This window comes from Girardinichthys multiradiatus, chromosome 3 (assembly GCF_021462225.1).
Source record: "Girardinichthys multiradiatus isolate DD_20200921_A chromosome 3, DD_fGirMul_XY1, whole genome shotgun sequence".
Taxonomy (NCBI): domain Eukaryota; kingdom Metazoa; phylum Chordata; class Actinopteri; order Cyprinodontiformes; family Goodeidae; genus Girardinichthys; species Girardinichthys multiradiatus.
Window position 1 is genome coordinate 24,545,547 of NC_061796.1, and position 23,810 is coordinate 24,569,356.

The 23,810-nt window shown below is 38.6% G+C and overlaps 1 protein-coding gene across 4 annotated transcripts in view; it reads right to left on the minus strand.

Moving 5' to 3' along the window:
* The window catches only part of tsnare1 (T-SNARE Domain Containing 1), a 265,587-nt gene that overhangs the window by 191,155 nt on the left and 50,622 nt on the right, over window positions 1-23,810 (minus strand). For all 4 annotated transcript variants that reach the window (XM_047362034.1, XM_047362037.1, XM_047362035.1 and 1 more), the window contains exon 2: window positions 1,493-1,610. In XM_047362034.1, coding sequence (XP_047217990.1) covers window positions 1,493-1,577 — 85 coding nt within the window. In that variant the 5' untranslated portion in view covers window positions 1,578-1,610. The remainder of the gene's footprint in view (window positions 1-1,492; window positions 1,611-23,810) is intronic.

Sequence of the window (23,810 nt, forward strand, 5' to 3'; positions counted from 1 at the left end):
CACAACATTAAGAGTCAAATGTGGGGGGGGGGCAGTGAGTGGAGTAGCAGTAGTTTGTGCGACCCATATACGGAGACCTCAGTCCTTGAGCAGCCATCCTGGGTTCGATTCCCAAAACTGGAGGCCTGTTCTGTATGTCTTCCCCCTCTCTCCACACCGCTTCCTGTCTGCCTACGTCTGAAAATTAACAAAAATACAGGCCACTAGTGCTGCAAATAAAGGAGTAAAATGTGATGATAAAAATAAAGTTTAGAGTGTATTCTTGTATTTTACATGTTTAGAAAAAGTTTGATTTCTGAAAGTGAAATGAGAAGTTCGTTTAAGAAGATTTTATATTAACTTCCACTGTAATAACTATCCTTACTGACTATAATGTTAAAATAAGATGTTCTATAGATGAATACAGGTAGTTACACATTTTTTCTTTATTGATTCCTTTCGATCATTTTCAGAAAGGAAGAAGGCTTTCAGATAAGAAGCTAAACGTTTTTAAGGAACAAGAGAAGTCCAGTTGTGTTCTATTTAAAACACGTATTGGATTACTCCACTCCTCCATAAAGTACAGATTTGTTTAGTGACTAATAGTTGTCCTGTTCTCCCATCTGAGCCCTGTGTCTTTACAGCTCCTCTAGAGTTACAATGAGCCTCTTGGCTCCTTCTATGATGAATGCTCCTCTTGTCCAGTTTGTCAGTTTAGGTGGATGTCCATGTCTTGGTTGGTTCATCTTCATTCCATCTTCAGATGATGGATTGAACAGAGCTCTGGGAAATGTTCAAAACTTGGGATATTGTTTTAGAAGCTAACCCTGCTTTAAACCTCTCCACAACATTCTCCCTGACCTGTCTGCTGTGTTCCTTGGTCTTCATGGGGCTGATTATTCTCTAATGTTCTCTAACAAAGCTTTGAGACCAGAAACAGCTGCAGTTAGACTGGGAATAAATGACACATAGCTGCACTCTGTTTCCTAATTAGGTGACTTCTGAAGGCAATTGGTTGGGCTGGATTGTATTTAGAGGAATCAGAATAACTGGGATAATACAAATGAAGACAGCAGTTTTCCAATTGTTGGTTATAAAATATTTAGAAAATTATTATTACATTATTTTATCCCACATCACAATTCTTCTCTACTTTGTATTGGTTAATGACATTAAGTCCATTGAGAATACTTTGGAGAAACTTGTGGCTGAAAAGTGACAGAAGGTAGAACATTTCAAGGGGTGTAAATATTTTTGGATGACACTATACTCATACTTTTTTCCTTAACCACAAAAAACTCACTTTAATTACTGCTCTTGTTCAATCCTGCTATTTATGTTGTAACAGGTCACCACAAGCAACTTGGCTCACACATGAAACTAAATCATAATGATGACTGTATCTGATTGGTTTAGTGAAATGCATCCTGAATGCTAAAATCCTGGGTGAAGGACCTTTTAGTGTGCAGCATGAAGAGGAACATTCATCAAAAGAATCATAATTTGCCCTTACCTACTGGCTGATAGCCCTGCCTTGTGGGACCCCCAAATGGGTTACGACTGCCAAAGGAGCCTCCATCTATGGACCCGTATGACATTCTGTGGTTTGATGGTGTGTCAGCTGCAGGTAACTGGTAAGTAAAACACAATTGACAAGAATCAAACAAGATAAAACAATTCATTTCCAGTTCAGTCTGCTAGCCTTGAAATTAATGCACTCACAACACTGACAGTAAATGAATAAAGTAAATAGGGGTTGTATTATGCCTTAAGGTTTTAAACCCATAGCAGATGGAACTGCTGAAGAAAGCTGGTGATGGAAGTTTAAAAAGTGCTCCTCTCTGACTATTACCAATTTTCAAAACTGTCTTTTTTTGTTTTTATTAATGGTTATTATTGTTCAGATTGTTGTTTGGTGCCCTACACTGTAAAATACATTTCCCCTCTGAAGGACAATAAAATTGAATGACGTTGCATTGACAATCTATATGTAAATGAGAAAACACGTTTTTTGAGCATTCCATAACTTTCCCAGTCTTTTGTTGCCCCTGTCTGAGCTTTTTTGGAAAGTGTTGAAAACATCAATTTCAAAATGAGAGAATACTTGCATAAAAAAACACATTCATCAGTTTGAATATTAAATATATTTGTAGTATATTCAATCATATATAGGTTAAACAGGATTTGCAAATCACTGTATTCTGTTTTTATTTACATTTTACACAATGTCCCAACTTTTTTAGAATTGGGGTTGTTGTCAGAGTTGTATCCATCAACGATGATGATGAAGAAATTTTGTTGATGCCTTTTTTCATGATGATAATGAGATGATGACGAGCTAAACATGGCTCTTTGATGACTAAAGCTATGCTAAAAGCCACAGGGGTGCGTCAGTGACAAAATGCAGCCCCAACCATGACCTGTGCACAAAGAAGAACAAACTCAAAAGTACAGGTACATTATAATTTTGGCCAATGCTGTTCCTTGTACATTTATAATTTCTGGTAGATTTTCAAAGAATATTATTTATCTCTATTCAGCACCTCTGTTAATTTTTCCTCCCTCAGCTCTCGTTATTGCTGTTGCTTGTGGACCCTTTTCTATCACATTTTTTCCTTCCTCTAGATTTTCCTAGGAATATGCTTGCATACAGCATCCTGTGGACAACCAGCTTCTTTAGCAATGACTCTGTGGTACACCCTACCTGTGGAGGGTCGTAGTAACTGCTGGACAACAGTCTAGTCAACGTTCTTCCCATGATTGTGTCAGCCGAAATATGGCTATAACACATCAGTTCTGTATCAATTTTTTTAATAGGTTTGGTAATATTGATATTATCAGACAAACAGAATTTCGGGATTTTCTTTATAGAATTCAACTTTTGTAAAGCATCTATGTAAGAGGACACTCACTACTGAAATACATTTATTTTTTGCCAACATTCCTTTTTTTTCAGATCACACTTTTGTTGCACAGGAGAAATCAAGCAGGTTAGAAACATTATTTAACAGCGAATCAGTTTCCAAGTCTCAATGGATTATCTGTATAAAAAGGACACATGAGACAAAAACCAGTAATGTGGCATGCAGGTGTACTGTGTAGTTGTGCTGCTAAAGGCTTATAGCCTACTGGAGGACACACTGACCAGTTTTCCTCATTCTCCTGTCGTTTCCCATTACATTTTCTTCATTGACTGGTGCCATTAACTTTTCTTTTCTCCTAACTCTTCTTTGCTCCTTTTCTCCTTTTGATTCCCCATACGAAGTAATTCTGATCTAGTGCTTTGTAGTTTCTCCCTCTTTTCTGCTGTTTTCATCTGCTGAATTGTTCTGTGTTATATTTTAACTGGACTGAGTCAAACTTATATGAAGTACATGAACCTGACTGAACTGAGTTGTCTTTGGAGTGAACTGGATGGAGTTGTATTCCGTAACATTAGGGATAGAGATTTAATATGTTTGTCTCTGTTGCGGTTGTTTAGGGTTCAGAATCATATGATACACATGAAAGAAAGATGTTCATTTAAGAAAGATGTTGCCCCTTTTTTACAGCACCTGATGGACAGCAGTGTTTACAAGCCAAATACATATAAAACCTGTGGATTCAATCCACATCTGTAAAAAAGTATGAGAACATTTTCAACATTCTTTGTTTTATTTGATAAAGAGAGAAAATACAATGTGCTGTATGAAAATTACAGACTGCAGAAAACATAAAATGCTTGAAGTAGGTCAGACCATGCCTGAATGAATACATTAGTCAGAGGCAACTTTACAACAGATTTGCATTCCTGCAAGGTCACAATTAAACGTGGATGTGGATCAGTTGAGGACAGCAACTGGAACATTTGGAGCCAAGGAACAAGTGAATATTTCACAGTCAGCCTCTTCAGGATGTTACCACATAACCCACTTACATGAATAGAGAGGCACAGGGCACAGAATGCTAATCAGAACACTGCAGAAAAGGTCAGAACATCATGCGAACATGTGTTTGACCTGCGGCCAAAGACACACAGATGAAACGCTAATCAACAAATCTCTCGGCCCTTCAGCATGCCTAGCAAAGGTCAGAGTACAACATTGGTCAAGTGGCCAAAACTCTTTCCCCAACCGTGAAAGACAAGCATTCAGACAAGCAGGAGAATGTGATTACACTCCGAAGTCCCTGTGCTGCCCATTGTTCCAGTCAAGCCAGTGATTCCAGCTTATAACACTGGCACATTGGGAGCAGAAGCAGGATGGAGAAGCAGCAAGAGATACAGTGTCCGCACATTACAAAGAGACAGATTCAGTTGAACAGGAGAAGCTTTAATCCGATTAAATTTCATTGAGAAAAGAGATTAATTACTTTTGGCAGTCCATAAACAAGCTCCACGCCGCTTTCGTTGTCCGATGAGCTAACCCCTCCCTCCTACTTCCCTATGTCTAAAGGGTTTGCTCAATCCAGCTCTCCATCCAACAGGTCTGGACTTCCCTAAACCTGAAAGGTCTTACTAAGCAGATTTACTGAAAGTTATGTTTAAGCTGGTGTCTGGAAATGACTCGCCTAGCCTCTGACAGCCTTCATACAAAAGTCTCGCTCTTCTTCAACTGGAGGTCTGGACAACTGAGTAGCCTATCGCAGCCATCCACACCTTCGACAGTCACTTTTGTTCACGGCTGCTCATTCCCTAATTTTATAATTGGCTCTTGGTATATGGGCTAGATTAATTTTAGTGGCTCGGCACGAGCCCCAAGGGTGCTGTTTTAACAAACTTGGCTAAGGCAACCTATAAAAACCTCCTAAAATATCTTAGAACCAGGCAACAAGACTTTTTACCACCAATGAAAAACCAAAAATAAGGTGACTCAAATAATTGAATGTCCACGATTTAACTAGAATTTTATATGCTTTCTTTAATTAGTAATGCTTTTGCAGGGGTCAGTAACAGCTTAAATTCGGCAACATAAAATAATTTCAATAATAGAAATGAATCAATCAACTCAACCTGTCTTTCCCTAATGCTGAAACTAGTGAGTTTGGAGAGGCTTTGAAGACGGAGGCTCATCCATGCACCTGATGGAGAAGTTTCTTCTAGTAACATCGAGTGGGTTCTTGAAGGGAATACGACTTAATCTTCAGTTTTCTTCCTTTAAGTGGCAGGCACTGATACTCCAGGCTTCGGTGGTTAAACAGGATCTTTGTTGTTATTTGTCTCCGAAGACAGTAGTTTCTAGAGGCTGAAGGGTTGAAGGAGACCCGGATACATAAATAACTTTGATTCAGGACTTCCAGAAGCCTGAAACGTAGAACAATCAGCTGTTCACCGATCAAGTTCACTTCTGTTGTTTGGATAAAAAGGCTTTAGATGAAATCAGATTCTTAATTTTGAGGCACAGTCCGTTCTGGGCACACGGGTTGATCCTCTTTTTAATGCAGTCGATAAGTTGTCTCTGTTCCTTTTCCATCTAAGCTTCTTTTCTCCGTTCGATCTTGTTCGCTGGTCTTCTGCGAGGAAACAACCCCGTTCCCTCCTTCAGCATTGCTTTTATGGTGCTTGGTGCTTTCACCAGTCAGCCCCTTGTTAGGCTTCTCAGTTATTGCGCAACCTATTCAGCTCAGCTTCTTGATTATTGCTCAATACTTAGTCATGGTCATCGTGACCTACTGATTCTGTTTTCCAGCCTTGGAGATGCCGGTAATATAGTTGCATCCTCCCTTCCTCCCATTAGCCTTGAAAAGGTTCGCTGTCAGCATACATACAGCATTGTAATGCATCTTTGAGGGACCTTAAAAGCGCTAATAAAGGTCTGATGTTCTGATGATCATTGCCAAACTTATATCTTAATAGGGTTTCCAGAATCTTTTCCGAAAAATCATATAAAGATAGCAAAGGTCCTACCTGTATTGAAAATACTGATAACCATAAGAAAGTTCATAGTCTTCAATTTTTCACAATTCTTTTACAAACAGGATATTTAAACTTTCATGTGGCCAAATGTCTGTGTTTGACTTTCTGTTTTTGTGAAATAAATGTCTTTCATGTTATGTAAAAATTAGAGTCCTCAACAGTACCATAATAATATTAGGTCAGTTCTTTATGGTAAAACAAAAGATTTTAACAGATGTTTAGGCTTTTTCCAGTCAGGTTCAAAACGATCGAATTAGACTCAAACTTAACACAAGATGAAATTAACCTTAACAGAATTACTGGACTGGATGGGCTGAAATAGAGAAAACTTGAGTTAATTGAAACAAACTTTAGTTACTTGAACTAAATACAAAGCTGACTGAAACTGTACGGTGTATCTATAAAACTGGGTAAGATAAACTAAGATTATAAGATATAATATGCCCTTCATTTTTTGTGTTCATCAGTGAGTGAGTTTTTATTTTTTATTTTTAATAAGAACTAAACCAAGCACTATATAAATCAATAGCCACTACCAAAAACAGTGATCTCATTTTTAAATGTAATAAGGACTTCCTTTATTAAAAAAAATTTAATAAAGTCCCCAATAAAATAAAATATGATAAAAAAAGAATAATATGAATTTGGAGAAACAGAGGCTTTAAAACCTCTGCAGGAACAGCACTGACACTGTCGAACGTAGAGGAAATAACTTTGCATATGTTTCCGCAAAAGGCTGCATTTAAACTTCCCATAACACTGAACATGTCAGATCTGTTATTTATAGATGCGGACATCCTGAAAGACTCACACTGACAGCAGCAACAGAAGTTAAAACTTGGCTGAACTGTGGACTTGTTAAACAGAATGACATCTATCAGATAGAAGATAAACCAATCCTCCCGAAAAAATGTGTACAACACAGCGGCTACAGTGACACATTGGGAAGACCCACGTGTCAAAGGGGGAATATGTTACATCTGGTAAAGCATTAATCCTACACTATAAATTTTTCTGACTATTCAAAGAATTTTTGCAGATCATGCATAATTTGTTGCAAACTCTGCAGGAGGAGTAGTGAATGTATCGCTGAGGAATGTACAGAAAAAGTCTTCAACACCCTTCCCCATGTCTCCTTCTTCAGGTTTCATGGTAAATTCCATAGGGGGTGCAAACTAACATAAAGTTTCAGAGCAAATCTGCACCCTATGTGTAAATTTCACACTAAAATCGAGCCGCTTATGCTTGTTTTTTGGGGATATTTCTAAAAGGGAATGGCTGAGGAAGGAGGGAAAAGAGGGGGAGGTGGATTGTTTAAGTAAAGCGCAGCTTATAGCCCAACTTTGAGCCGTTATTGGCCTCTCCCCAAGATAGTCTGCATCTCCAAATCGCAACCCCCCCATTAAGCACCAGTGAGTCCAGAGCTTCGGTTTTCCGGTGAGACTGATTTAATTTTATTGTACATTTTTCAGATCCTTATAAAAAAAAATCATTATCTTTGCAATTTGTTTTTTGCTGTAACACCATTTAAACCCATATTGACCGCTTCGGACAGCCAGAGAGTGGGGGAATACTGGCTGTGAATGCCATGTTGAGGGAGAGCCTTCCAGTAACAGCATTGATACAAACAATCTTTGCGTTAATGCAGCTCCAGTATAGGTGCAAACAGATGTTTTCTATGGCACGGAGGTGTTTCACAATACTACAAGGAGGGAGAAAAATAAAAAAAAGAGGATAGTTTCTGCTCAGTCTGCCGTGGGATGATACCCTTCATCTTATTAGAAAATGGCGGGTGTTGCACCCTTCCCCTCCCCTCCATTCATTCAAAAAAAATAAAAATATGCAAGGGCATAAACCTCCATGGCAGCAAAAATTGATATCTTGCAAGAGATTGCTCGAATTGTTTTTATATTTCTGCTTTTCTCTTTTTGCATTGTTTAAAAAAAAAAAGAAAAAAGCTTCAGCCAATAATCTGTATGTTTTGTTGTTTGCACCACTTCCTAACAAATCCAAAAGGCTGGAGAAGAGTGACTTAATTGATCTATAGCAAGTCAAACGATTATTTACACGTGATCCTATTTTATTATGATAAAAACAATGTTTTAGTTTGCTTTAAAACGACTCATAGGAGCTACAAACACACCGTTATAGTATTACCGTATTTTCCGCACGATAAGGCGCACCGGATTATAAGGCGCACCTTCAATGAATGGCCTATTTTAGAACTTTTTTCAAATATAGGGCGCACCGGATTATAAGGCGCATAGAATAGAAGCTACTGCAGTCAAACGTTTGACTGGGGTTGCGTTATGCACCCACTAGATGGAGCTGTGCTAAAGAGAATGTCAACAAAAATGTCAGATAAGTCAGTCAGTCAAACTTTATTAATACACTACAAACCAGCGTTCTGATAACTCCATTCACTCTCATGGTAAGGTCTCCTCTACATAGAATTCTATTGAATAAAGCCAACCGCACGTTAGCAATGCATTGGAGTCTATGAAGTTGAAGTTGAAATCAAACGTTAGTTAAAACGTGAAAGGGAACTTTTCCCTGATTCAGTAAACACGTAAAAGAAACAGTTTGATGCACTAAATCAAACGTTAGTACTGTTAACCTTTCCTGTTTCTGTCCCCTGACCGTAGTCTGATGACACAGGGGAGACGCTTTCTCCAGGGCCGAAGTTACTAGTTTCCTCGGGGTTAACTCCCTCACTCATACGTTGCTGAGTTGAGCATGAAGAAACAGCATCAAAACACTGAGTTGTTGACGAGATTCGGGGTTCTTTTTAATGACTTTGCAGCACGTAGAAACACAGGGCTTACAGACTCATACACCGCTGCTCCGGTCGCCGTCTCTACCCACCCCACACACACAATAATACCGACGTCACTCCTTCACTCTTGATTCTCAGCTACGGCAGCACACAGCGCCACCTCTGTCCGGAGGAGTAATGTCAACATCTTCCATACACACACACGAAACATACACCCCACACACTGAGCTTCTAATCACATATAGTTCAGGCAATTCCTGCAACAGTACATTCAAACGTTATACACACACAAGTGGTGTTGGACTAGGAGTAAGCACAGTACAGGTGTTTACCGCTATTACTTCGGCGACGCCCCTGACTACGTTAGCCGTAATGCTGCAAGCGGTGCGGCTTTGTAGTTTACCAGTCGTACTGAAACATTTTGACAGAGCGCCGTGTACAACCAGTATGGATCAACCAATTAACCAATTGATCCATATATAATGCGCTCCGTCATTTTTTGAAAAAATTAAAGGTTTTTAAGTGCGCCTTATAGTGCGGAAAATACGGTATTTGGATTCAAAGGGCAACAAGTGTTTGTATTCATTTTTCCTGAACTTTTAATCGTGTTCCGATCCAATTCTGAAGCAAATCCTGCGCAGCATGGGGTGTAAAATAATCATTTGACATCTTATACTTGTTTTAAAATTGTATTTTACCACATTTATAGCTTACAGTTTAATATAAAACTGTATTTATTTAAATGCCTTTTAAGAAATCTGTATTTTCCTATTTTCTGCCCTATTTTGCAGCACACGTTCCTGCTGTAGTGTGTGTTTTCACAGGGTCACATGGGTATTTGCAGGCAGTCACACATTGCAGCCACAGTGTAGCCTATATACGGCCATGCATTGGCATGCATCTCTGTGCTGCTCTGGTTAGAAAACTTTCCTCCTGCAGCCTGAGCTTCTGTTTCGGTTTACAGTTTTCATTTTTGACTGATGAGCTAAATTTGTTTTCACATTTTTTAAACACCTTAAATGTAATCAGGTTTTGCAATGTCATGCATGAAAGAAGTAAAAAAAAAAAATAAATAAATGTGATTTTGCATCAAGTTGCCAAATATATTTCAATGATTATTGTAATTTTAAATGTGTCATTTAAAGAATTGGCTTAGTGTTTAGTAATTTTTCTTTTTAAAGCATTTACTTACAGCATCTGAAACTGAAATAATATTTAAAAGTCTTAAGTGTAAACACCCGTTAACGTTATTCTTAAGTGATAAAAAAACATTTATTTAGACTATTTTAACAAGTTTGTTTGGATCAATGAAGCTGTCATATGTCGTACAAATTTTTTTTTACCACTTAGGGTTTGCAAGAAATAATTATAATATGAGGATATTTTCAAATTTATAGTAAATTCATTTCTCAGACTGACACAATTTTGCATTTATGATGCATTCAGGAATCATCTTTAATGTGAATAAATATCCTTTAAACCCCTCCAATATCTAGTTTTCATGAAACACTTTCAATTCCTATACTAAATGTTAAAAAATTTAACATTTTGGTTTGTGTCATCTGTATTTTCTTCACTGATAATTTTTGGCCTTTGCGGTTTTGCAGACCAACCTGGCCCAGATGTGGCATCAAGCTGGCACATCCAGCAAGCGTCTGACATGGCAAATGCGACATCAACCAGATGTTGGCCTGGTCTGGCAATGATGGTACGGTTCACATGATGCATGCCACAGGTGGACCAGTGCTGGCTTAGCTTGCTGTGACCCATATCTGTCCATGCCAAATATGGGCCAGTTGTGGAAATACAGGTCCTTCTCAAAGAATTAGCATATTGTTATAAAGTTCATTAATTTCCATAATGTCACGATGAAAATGTAACATTCATATATTTTAGATTCATTGCACACTAACTGAAATATTTCAGGTCTTTTATTGTCTTAATACGGATGATTTTGGCATACAGCTCATGAAAACCCAAAATTCCTATCTCACAAAATTAGCATAGCATTAAAAGGGTCTCTAAACAAGCTATGAACCTAATCATCTGAATCAACGAGTTAACTCTAAACACCTGCAAAAGATTCCTGAGGCCTTTAAAACTCCCAGCCTGGTTCATCACTCAAAACCCCAATCATGGGTAAGACTGCCGACCTGACTGCAGTCCAGAAGGCCACTATTGACCCCCTCAAGCAAGAGGGTAAGACACAGAAATAAATTTCTGAACGAATAGGCTGTTCCCAGAGTGCTGTATCAAGGCACCTCAATGGGAAGTCTGTGGGAAGGAAAAAGTGTGGCAGAAAACGCTGCATAACGAGAAGAGGTGACCGGACCCTGAGGAAGATTGTGGAGAAGGGCCGATTCCAGACCATGGGGGACCTGCGGAAGCAGTGGACTGAGTCTGGAGTAGAAACATTCAGAGCCACGATGCACAGGCGTGTGCAGGAAATGGGCTACAGGTGCCGCATTCCCCAGGTCAAGCCACTTTTGAACCAGAAACAGCGGCAGAAGCGCCTGACCTGGGCTACAGAGAAGCAGCACTGGACTGTTGCTCAGTGGTCCAAAGTACTTTTTTCAGATGAAAGCAAATTCTGCATCTCATTCGGTAATCAAGGTGCCAGAGTCTGGAGGAAGACTGGGGAGAAGGAAATGCCAAAATGCAAGAAGTCCAGTGTCAAGTACCCACAGTCAGTGATGGTCTGGGGTGCCGTGTCAGCTGCTGGTGTTGGTCCACTGTGTTTTATCAAGGGCAGGGTCAATGCAGCTAGCTATCAGGAGATTTTGGAGCACTTCATGCTTCCATCTGCTGAAAAGCTTTATGGAGATGAAGATTTCATTTTTCAGCACGACCTTGCACCTGCTCACAGTGCCAAAACCACTGGTAAATGGTTTACTGACCATGGTATCACTGTGCTCAATTGGCCTGCCAACTCTCCTGACCTGAACCACATAGAGAATCTGTGGGATATTGTGAAGAGAACGTTGAGAGACTCAAGACCCAACACTCTGGATGAGCTAAAGGCCGCTATCGAAGCATCCTGGGCCTTCATAAGACCTCAGCAGTGCCACATGCTGATTGCCTCCATGCCACGCCGCATTGAAGCAGTCATTTCTGCAAAAGGATTCCCGACCAAGTATTGAGTGCATAACTGTACATGATTATTTGAAGGTTGACGTTTTTTGTATTAAAAACACTTTTCTTTTATTGGTCGGATGAAATATGCTAATTTTGTGAGATAGGAATTTTGGGTTTTCATGAGCTGTATGCCAAAATCATCTGTATTAAGACAATAAAAGACCTGAAATATTTCAGTTAGTTTGCAATGAATCTAAAATATATGAATGTTAAATTTTCATCATTACATTATGGAAAATAATGAACTTTATCACAATATGCTAATATTTTGAGAAGGACCTGTAGTTATATCGTCCATGTCACAGCATGTGAAGGTGTCAAAAAGTTTGTGAAAATATATAAAATAAACATGTGTATGTTTCCCAGGTGGCAGGTATAGGGACCTAATTTCAACATTTTCTTTCTATACTCGAGATTTTTTTATCAACGGAAGGTAGGGAAGGAAGGAAGGAAGGAAGGAAGGAAGGACACTATCACATTCATATTTCATTAGAGTCAATTGGAACACCAAGGATTAGTACCCAAAATAAATGGGAACAGAGTATAACACAAAGGTTTTATTTTAAAAAGTACACAGCAATATCAATCAATATCTGCAGTGAACCACGGAGAAAAAATGCCTGTTAAATATCCAACTAAAAGCTACCATCCATCTTAAAATAACTTCACTGAAGGAGTAAAACCAAATATCTGAATTAAAAACTGACAGAGGATGATGAGAAGGACTTAACTAAAGTGTCGGTTACTCTTAGTGGAAAGCTGCAGGCATCCAGGTTAAGGATGAGGCTCACTTCTCCCTTTGTAGTTTTATTAAGTTTAATTAGGTTTTGCTCAGTTTTGTCCTCATTACAATTCCTTTGTGCATGGTTCTAGAAAGTATATTGGTCACATATCTGTGCAAAGTTTTTATTCAACTGCTCTCATCAATTTAAAAATAGTTCAAATCAAATAAGTAGGAAAATAAATCCTACATAAGATAACTTCCATATTTTCAATAAAGAAGATATTAAACATTCACATACAAAATAGACAAATCAAAATAAACCTTCCATTAACTTTCTTCCACATTTGTCAAGCTAACATCCAGCATTCTTTGATGAACTAGCTAAATACAGGGGTTGGACAATGAAGCTGAAACACCTGGTTTTAGACCACAATAATTTATTAGTATGGTGTAGGGCCTCCTTTTGCGGCCAATACAGCGTCAGTTCATCTTGGGAATGACATATACAAGTCAGTGGTCAGAGGGATTTTAAGCCATTCTTCTTGCAGGATAGTGGCCAGGTCACTACGTGATACTGGTGGAGGAAAATGTTTCCTGACTCGCTCCTCCAAAACACCCCACAGTGGCTCAATAATATTTAGATCTGGTGACTGTGCAGTTTGGCATTTCTCTGATGGCTTTACCAGCCCTGCTCTCAATTCTGAAACATCACCATCCATTTCTGCCCAAAGATGGCAGAACATTGCTCAGAACAAAAACAACGTACTAAATTGAGACTTTAGCAGGTGGAATATTTCACTACTTTGGAATACTAAATGCATTCCATATGGTTCTGGATAACGTATGGTCAGTAACCATTTAAATGTGTGATATACTACAGTACTGGTGCTGCATCTAGACATTTTTTTTTAATTCTGATGTATTCCCCGTTTTTACAGTAAAGAATACATTTTCTAACAGCAAACGTGTGGCTTTTAAGGCAATTTTACAACCCACAAAAAGCTTACTCCAGCGCATCAAATGCCACTTTTGTATGGGGACAGCCTTAGTTTGTAGAGGAAAATAAGCCCTAACACTTGTAAACAGAGCAGAAGTGAGACAGAGCAGCTTGCTCCCTCATGTGACACCGCAGGACACAGAAAGATGGTAAATACAGGCATGGCAGGACAGAGTGACTAGATCCGCAGCTTCTTACCACCCCCACTGCTTTTCATTTAGTCCTCCACTCCTTTCTCAGCTGTCATTATCAGCACCACAAGTCTTAGGCTTAGCCTGTGCAGGCAACTGAGCAGAAATAAGCCAACACCCTGGCCACAAATGCTGCATTCATCACAAACAAGCCAAAGTGTGTGTAAAAGGTTAACAGGAGGATGTTCTGAGACAGATTGCATTATTTTACACAGAGTAATTTGGGCTTTTTTGTAAACATTTGATTATTTTTAACTGTTGTTTTTTTTTTTTTGCCAAGCAAATTATTTAATACTCAGGAGAAAATCCCTTTAAACAAACCTTAACACTAGGCTGTGGGCAACTTTTAACCACCACAACAGCAAGTTTATCAATTACTCTAAAACCTTGTAAATGGTTAAAATGAAGAAGCACCCAATTGCTGCTGTGCCTAAATGGAAATATTAATGTAAAACTGATTTTATGACTGTAAACTTAGTTGTTTCATTGTAAAAAAAATGATTAAAAAAATGTAATTGCTGTAAGGCTTTTGCATTGGTTTCCTAAAACAGGTGGTGCCTATATTGTGGTACATGTTGGTGAATTCACAGTGTTCTGCTGTGTCGTTATGGGGCACGTTGTTTTTTCCATGATGTCATTGGCTTGTTTTATTTTATATTAAATGGTCAACTAAGCTTTAGTCTGGTGATCAAACTATGTATGCTACAGTGTTAAATGCATAGTAGGGTGATGGTGGTGTAATATTAAGTGACATGAAAGGCAGATCACAATGTCATGAGGGTATTCTCATGACCATCTATTTGGTCTTTTATAAGGTTCCAAATGAAGGGATTCTTTTTTGGAGTGAGTAAATAACTCCCAAAACTTATGCTATTTATCTTCTAAATAGCATAAGTTAAAGTAATGGCCTCCAGGACACATGTGACCCATGTATATTTTTATGTGGCTCACAAAAATAGATTTTAAATATGAATACAAACAACCACTTCATTCAGTATCAGGACTGTTCAAAGTAGAAACAGTGTTAATGTGTGGCATTATGTGTAAAAAAAAAAAAACTATGACCAAGTCATGCTAAAGCAGTGGTGTTCATTCTGGTTCTTCGCAGATAGTGTCCTACATATCTTATTTGTGACTACACCAAGGTCAGTCACCAGTGCAAAGGCTTTAAAATTGTAAGGTTTTTCAGCTGTTTAAAATCCGTTTAAAGAGCTGCCAGAGGAAGTACCGGAGTAAACTGAACAGAAGATTTAAAGCATAAAGTAAATGTAGTGTTTGTCCTCCCAATTTGTTACTTTTCTCCGCTGTTCAGCTGGCTGAAAGAAGGCTGCTACACATCCTATCACATAAAGTCAGCTGTTTGTAAATAATTTCTGGTCACTAAAAAAGATATCCACTCATTGTGTAAACACTAAATAAGGGCCACTCATCACTCTTTGTAATTTTTAAAAATAGCTGGAGTTGGGAAGGTTTGAATCTGTTGAGCCCCTATATCTGTTAAGCTGCAGACTGCAGACTAAAATTTATTAGCATAAAAATAATAAATAAATGTTATTTTTTATTAAAGGTTACTTTAGTAGCAGTATGGGTTACTGTTGCTTTTCTGTTTTAAATATGAAGCCAGTAGATCAAGTTATGCTTACTAAAAAAAATTGTAAATATGATACAATAAAAAGGTTTTCATACAGTGTGAATGTCATACTGGTCCACTGTGCCCACTGTGGATGTGAGCCTGTCCACCACACCTCATATGAATCAATGGGTCATTCACTGGTCCCTGCAGGACTTCATGATATGGTGAGGAGGTAATTAAACAATTTGGATCTGCTGTGTTGCAGCAGAGATGAATCTAAAACATTCAGGACAACCCTGAGGAACCGGAAATGGACGCAGCTCAGTTAAAGTGTTTATCGGATGTTTGAAGTTGTTTTGAAGAAGTTTGTCAGATGGAATGTAAGAAAAGAACCACCACAGATCTCCAAGATGATGTGTGAGTTTTGATTTCACTGAGAAATATGCAATTTGAATGTAATTACACTGCAGCCTCACTGGGTGGAGAAATCAGAGGCACAGACATGCAGTGAGGGTTTTTCACTCAGCTCTGATGAAGTTACGGGTTGGTCTTGCATCAGATGGTATGACAGAGAGTGGGACTCAGCTATTAGAGCTAATTTTTTCTACTGCAATGTTAAACCCTAAAATTAAAACTTAAGATTTTCACTGTAAGTGTTGTAAGCTGCTTTGACAGCTTGTGATAGAAAACGTTTGCAATTAAAAGTGAGACAAAACTGTTTAAAGAAAGCAAGCACACAAAATGACTCTTTTATCAAAATAAAAAAAAATACGCTCTTATTTTATATATGTATTTTGTGAATTGAGGACAATTATCCTTTGTATGTGGATAATTGGACATAATACATCTAAAAATGATTTTTAAAAGTTTTTCAGTAAATATTCACAAGATAAAAGGTGGCCTTCAACTTGAACCTAGGTTTTAATTTGCCCTGAACATTGTACAGTAGTTGAGTTTAAACCACATGGTATACTTTAAAAAGCTCAGCAATACCTTCTCAACACTAAACAGCAGCCACTGAAGGCTCAGTCATTTTCAGGAAACACTCTGCTTTGTCAATCTGTGTAAATAACATAATTCTGTATTGCTGGGTCCTGCCATAGCAATGCAAGGAGGCACCTATTACTATCCACCTCTAAACAGGACTCGTTATTTATTATTCTAAAGTAAATGGGAAATGGCCTGAACTTGTATAGCGCTTTATCAAGTCCCCAGAGACCCCAAAGGCCTTTACACTACAATCAGCCATCCACCAATTCATACACACATTCACACACTTGCAGTGGTGAGCAACAATGTCGCCACAGCTGCCATGGCACAGACTGACAGAAGTGAGGCTGCCATACACAGGCACCACCGAGCCCTCTGACCACCATCAGCAGGCAAGTCAGGTAAGTCCTTGGGCAAGTTTCTTGCCCAAGAAAATAATGACTGAGATGGACAGAGCAGGGATTTGAAGCGGCAAGCCACAAGACGAACTCCTACCACCCCATCTATGTTAATGCGGCATGAACCATGGCACGCACTCCTACAATATATATATATCAAAACGTCCGGCTCGGTCTTGAGTTGTGTGCTATTACTTTAATTGGCTTTTTGAGTTACCATGGTGATGTAATCAACAAAAAACCATGCCGCAAAATCCCAATAGAAATGAACGGAGGCAGGGGAAAATTCACTGCTTTGAGGCTCTGCTGTGTGGACATGCTTTCACCTAGGAACAGAGTATAACTTTGAGTTTGAAGAGAAATCAGTCATCTTTTCAGAAGTGAGAACGGTATATTGATACCTACTACGGTTTCTCTAAACTTAGACTAATTTTGACTTCTCTCTCACAGCCACAAATTTCGCTCTACAGTCACCATTTCCGGTCAGTTTGTAGGAATGGACCTCTTCTTTTAAACAAACTCTTCGTGATTCCTCTAGGTCTCACGGTTTTCCGTCAATCCTCTCCCGATCGCCAGGTGTCAATGATTTCGGAACCCCTTTCACATGTATTTTCAGTAACAGTTTCTTTCTCTCATTCAGTCTCCAACTGTAAATGAAGTAGAACTATGAAAACCGCCATGATCGGTGACGAGGGATGGCAGTCGGCCACGGTTCAAACATTTTTCAACTACCATGTCTTGCCTGGTCTTTGACTGCAGCTTTCTCCTCTGCAAGAAAAGGTAGAGTTCTGTTGCTATGGTAACGGCTCCCCAGCTGGCAGCACACGCATGTGTCTGTGTGTAATAACAGGTACACTCTATTCTCTGCCCGAGTCTGCGTACCTTAGAGTCTCAAAAAGGGGCACGAACAAATCGGCGCTGTACAAAGTGACAGATATTGTACAAAATAACACAAAAATTACAGTTTTAGGCCACATTACAACAAAAGAAGAATTCATACTGATCTTAAATACCTAAGCAGCTCAAACCAGCAGTGGAAAACAAGATTTATGATTCATGCTTTCATTTAAGTGTACCAGCTGCTGTTTAAAAACAGAGCCATCGTCGTATAGTTGTCAGATAATGCATATATTAGGTGTTCCAAGTTGGCCTACAACAGAGCTGCAGAGTTTCAGTCATGAGGACTTTCAAAATAAAAGCTAAATTAGCTCTACTTTTTTTATTTAAAGCTGATTAAGTAAAATACCGGAAATTTAACATAGGAAGCAGGCTCTATATAACTAATGGAACTAACCCAGACCTGAAAGGGATACTGGACTTTCAAAATAAGACTAAACATACTCATTATCTTTTTTACTCACCACTCTTTTACTCACCACACCCAGACTTAATTACTGTCAGACCTGTCAGCAGGTTTGGGAATAAATAGTTAGAGCATAAGTAATTTAAATTCAAGTAATATTACTTATGGAAATATTCATGTTTACACTTTGTATTACATCTAATTATTTGTGACGTTTGCGAAAAAGCAAGGCTATGTTTAGTAGCATTTTGGGCTGTTTTTATATCGTTAAGTTTTTTGTTGCCAACTAGACTGTGTTGACAAGGTAAACACATTTACCTTAAACACTGAAAACAGCAAACTTCTACAGGTACAGTAGAACAGTTCCATAAGACTCCCACTGACTCGAGAATGTTTCTTTTCTCGGGACCAACCAGCAGAGTTGGGAACGGGGGGACAACTGAGGCAACAACAGTTAAAAGACATAAAACATCAAGGATTCCTTTATTGGGAAGAAGATTAAAATAGAGCCAGAAGCAATTATTTTCCGGTTGAAGAGGAAAAAACATTACCGTCCAGAAAGAGTTCTGGAGTCCAACATGTGTTGAAATATTGGAGAAAAAATGTAAGTCATATTGACAGATGATTATTACCCTTGAGTATACAAGTACATGACAGAAAGCTTTTCTTTAAAATATGGAGGGTTTTGCAAAAATTAGAACTACTTGAGATATAAACTTGCTGATTTAAAAAGATAAAAAAACGAGATGAAAAGTTTGAAACCAAAAAAAAAAAATTGCACGAATTTCTGGAAGCAATTTTCTGATTACGTAAACTTTAAAGCAAAGTGTAAAATTAGTAAAACATTGTTTGGATCCTCTCAGTGCTTATTTCCCAGATAAAAAGGACCCCAGACTTCTTCTTTTCATATTAAACTGGATAGGTGCATTTAGAGGTCTGGGCGGGATGAGGCAGTTAGGATCACCAGTAGTTAATCTAAGGTATTAACTTGTTGCATGCAATACCGATTGAATTATGTTATGCTGAGCTGTATTTTTATTTGCTGCGCAAGCGCTGCTGAATTATGTGTGGTTAATGTTTTGTCCGGCTGATCTCAAATCAGACAGGAGTTAGAAGTTGGAGATTTAAAAGTTTGTCATTCAAAGCAACTGCGGTCTGGGCCTCGCCCGACCACTCTTTGTTCCAGTTTTATTGCTGGAGATTTTCCACTGAGTTCCCACCTCAGAGTTTATTACTTGTTGTTAAGATTTGGAGCGATCAGCTGGTTGTGTCCAAAGGGGCGTGGCCCCACCGTTTTATCAGCTGATCGCTGCATTCGAAACATCAGCAACATGAGGACTTCTCTTTTCATTTAACCCAAATTACACATTTTGTCCATAAAACTACTGGTTTGATCGTCATAGACACTAAATGCGCATATATGTTTTTGTTTTATTATTATTGTTAGGTAGTCATTTTTATTCCCTTTGTGTAGAATGATGCTTGTTAGTGAGGTGATGGTTTTGGACCAGAATAATGGTATATCAGGATTATTCGGCTTCAATAAATATTCATATATATAATTAAGAGAAGTGTTTGTGTTTATTTCTTGCAAGAGGGATTTATCTGTCAAAACAAGGTCGAAGTTCCCCCACTTTCGGTGAACTGGTTGAATAAACAGTGACAGTTTGTGGTTTTAGTTAATAATTTGTATTATTAAAGAGCCCATAATCACAACACCAGAGGACATCTCTGATTTCTGTTCGTAAGTAATGATTTTTGGTTAAGAAATTAATTTTTATTCGAATTATGATTTTAAATTATAATTATTGATGAATATTAATTGATCAATAATCATAATCATTACACTATTAATCTGCAAGCTATTAGAACTACAGCTGCTATGACAAATCTGAATTATCTGGTAAGTAACTAAAAAGTAACCAAACCTAAAATGTTACATTACTTTAAAAGAGCTCTGGGTAACTCCATAGACTTTCTGCAGTGAATCAATACCCTGAACAAGACTTGATGCAGAACAGTAAACAATGTCATCAGCATAAAGATTCAATTCAGTTTATTTATATAGCACCAATTCACAACACATGTTGTCTCAAGGCACTTCACAAAAGACAGGTACATACATTCTAATTAATCCTAATCATTGAACAGTGCAGTTAGATTCAGTTATTTATTCAAATTGGATAAAACGTTTTTCTGTCTAAGGAAACCCAGCAGATTGCATCCAGTCAGTGACTTGTAGCAGTCAACCCTCTTGGATGAGCATGTAGCAAAAATGGACAGTCACTGGCATTGACTTTGCAGCAATCCCTCATACTGAGCATGCATGTAGCGACAGTGGAGAGGAAAAACTCCCTTTTAACAGGAAGAAACCTCCAGCAGAACCAGGCTCAGTGTGAGCGGCCATCTGCCACGACTGACTGGGGGTTAGAGAGAACAGAGCAGAGACACAAAGAGAACAAAGAAGCACTGATCCAGGAGTCCTTTCTATGGGAAGGAAAAGTAAACGTTAGTGGATGTAGCTCCTTTAGTCGTTTCACCTAGAAAGAAAGAACAGATAAACTATGAGCCAGTTTTCAAGATTAGAGTCTGAAAGAGAGCACATATAATTAGTCACCGTAAAAGCTCAGTCAATTGCCATGTCTAGGAGAGAGAAAGGGTTAAACACTGAAAGACAGGGCCATGTGGGTCATCGGTAGAGGGTGAGCATTAAGTTGTTGCCAGCAGAAGCTTGGACGATGCCCCTCTCCAGAAAGGTGTCACAGGTAGACACAGAGTCAGGCCAGGTCTACCTTCTAGGAAGAGAATAGAGGGAGAACATAAAGTCAAAAACTGAAATAACAGCAAATAATGCAGAATTAGAGAGTAGTGTGAGAATGTAGCGAAGAGGGTGAAATTGGTCATTAGGTCCTCCAGCAGCCTAAGCCTGTAGCAGCATAACTACAGAGATAGCTCTGGATAACCTAAGGCACTCTAACTATAAACTTTATCAAAAAGGAAAGTTTTAAGCCTAGCCTTAAAAGTCGACAGGGTGTCTGTCTCACGGACTAAAACTGGGAGCTGGTTGCACTGGAAAGGAGCCTGATAACTAAAGGATCTGCCTCCTATTCTACTTCTAGAGTCTCTAGGAACCACCAGTAAACCTGCAGTCTGAGAACGAAGTGCTCTGTTAGGAACGTATGGAACAATCAGATCTCTGATGTATGATGGAGCTAAATCATTAAGGGCTTTATATGTGAGGAGGAGAATTTTAAATTATATTCTGGATTTAACATGGAGCCAATGAAGGGAAGCTAAAGTAGGGGAAATATGATCTCTTTTTTAAATTTTCATCAGAACTCTTGCTGCAGCATTTTGAATCAGCTGAAAGCTTTTAACTGCATTTTGTGGACATCCTGATAGTGAAGAATTACAATAGTCCAGCCTTGAAGTAACAAATGCATGGACTAGTTTTTCAGCATCACTCCTGGACATGATATTTCTAATTTTGGCAATGTTCCGGAGATGAAAGAAGGAAATCCTAGAAACCAGTTTAATATAGGATTTAAATGACATGTCCTGGTCAAAAATAACACTAAGGTTTTTCACTTTATTATCGGAGGTCAATTTAATGCCATCCAGGTTAAGTGATTGACTAAGCAGTTTCTTTTTTAAAGACTCCGGCCCAAAGACGACAACTTCTGTCTTGTCTGAATTTAGAAGCAGAAAATTTAAAGTCATCCAAGTTTTTATGTCTTCAAGACATGCTTGTAGTCTATCTAACTGTTTGGGTTCTTCAGGATTCATCGATAAGAAAAGCTGAGTGTCATCAGCGTAACAGTGAAAATGTATTCTATGCTGCCTGATAATTTTATCTATTGGAAGCATATATATAGTAAAGAGAATTGGCCCAAGTACTGAACCCTGTGGTACGCCACAATTAACCCTGGAGTTTAAAGATGATTTATCATTAACACGAACAAACTGGAATCTGTCAGACAAATAAGATTTAAACCTGCCTAGTGCTGTTCCCCCGATCCCTACAGCATATTCCAGCCTTTCTAAGAGAATATTGTGATCGACTGTATGAAATGCAGCACTGAGATCTAAGACACAAGTCCATTATCTGAGGCCATAAGAATATTATTAATGGCTTTCAGCAGCGCTGTTTCAGTGCTATGATGAGCTCTGAAGCCTGACTGAAACTCTTCAAACAGGTCATTGCTGTGTAAATTCTCACACATTTGATTAGCAACTATTTTCATAAAGATGCAAATTGGCATCTGACATGTTCAGACCAAGATCATTTCTATAGATAATGAATAAGAGGGGACCATGAACCTTGTGGCAGGCACCCCCTTGTGGGCACCCATCCAGAGCCCCCAACACGCTACATAGGCTTCAGTTTGCTGCAGTAGCAGGAAATATAGATCCTTAGGCTGCCAGCTAGGAACCCACCACACTGCAATGTAGCCAAAGCTCCCATAAAAAAGCTCAACAACAATAAACAACGAGAGGTAACCCCTAACCTAAGCAAAGGCAGCCTTACCCACAAAGAGCCAGAGCAAGTGACAAGTGCCCTGTGGGATACATTTGTAGATAGTCTTCAGGTATATCTGTCATGCAGTTCGGACATGTATTATTGTAAGAAAACCCCACTTGAAACATCCCTTGTCCTGTGCAGTGTGTTCTATTGAGTATTTTATATTGTAATTGCTAAAGATTGGTTTGTTGGTATTTTATTCTGAAAATGTTTTACTCCAGTGGCTGAAAGCTGTACTGAAAGGTAGATCAATGTCCCATTTAATGATAGGAAGTGAGATTGTCTAAACATTTATACACATTTAAGAAAGTAACTTTGAGAGCTGAAGTTTAAGCTGGTTATTACTTCACTCTCAGACTGCAGGTTTCTTGGTGGCTCCCAGAGTTTCTAAAAAATGAATGGGACACAGATCTTTTAGTTATCAGGCTTCTCTCCTGTGGAACCAGCTCCCAATTTTATTCCGTGAGGCAGACACACTTTCCACCTTTAAGATTAGGATTAAAACTTTCCTTTTTGATAAAGCTCATAATTAGAGTGGCTTAGGTTATCCTGAGCTATCTCTGTAGTTATGCTGCAATAGGATTAAACTGCTGGAGGAGATAATGACCACTTTTCCTCACTCTGTTACATTCTCCTACTACTCTCCAAATTTGCACAATTTGCTGTTATTTCAGCTTTTAGCTATATGTTCTCTCTCAGTTGTTTTCTCTTAATTGAAGCTACATCAGGCCTGGTATTCTGTTTAGCTGTGAAACCTTTCTGGAGGGGGGCACTGACTGAGGTGTTCTCCTTCTACAGATAATGCACTTGACCCTGTCTTTCTGTCTTAAACCCTTTCTCTCTCCTAGATATAACTATTGGCTGAACCTTTACTGCAACTAACTATATGTGCTCTCTTTCGTTCCTATAGAATTGCAAAGTGGCTCCAAGCTTATCTGCTTAGCTGTGTTTCTCTCCTAGATAAGGCCACCAAAGGAGCTACTACTGCCATTGATTCCTTTTCAGCAACATAAAAAGTACTCCTGGATCAGTGGGATTTTGTGTTTCTTAAGTTGTGTGTATGCTCTGTCTCCTCAAACAGTTGTGGTAGATGGCCACACACACTGAGAAAGGTTCTGGTTTTGCTGGAGATTTGTTCCTGTTAAAGGGAATTTTACTTTCCACTGTTGCTACATGCTAATCCAGGAGGAGTGAATGCTGCAAGTCACTGACTTAATGCAAAATGGCTAGTTTTCCTTTGACAGAAACCTTTTCTCCTAATTTCAATAATAAACAAAATTTGACTGCCTTGTTCTGCAGTGATTGTTGAAATTGTTTTTTTCTTTATTC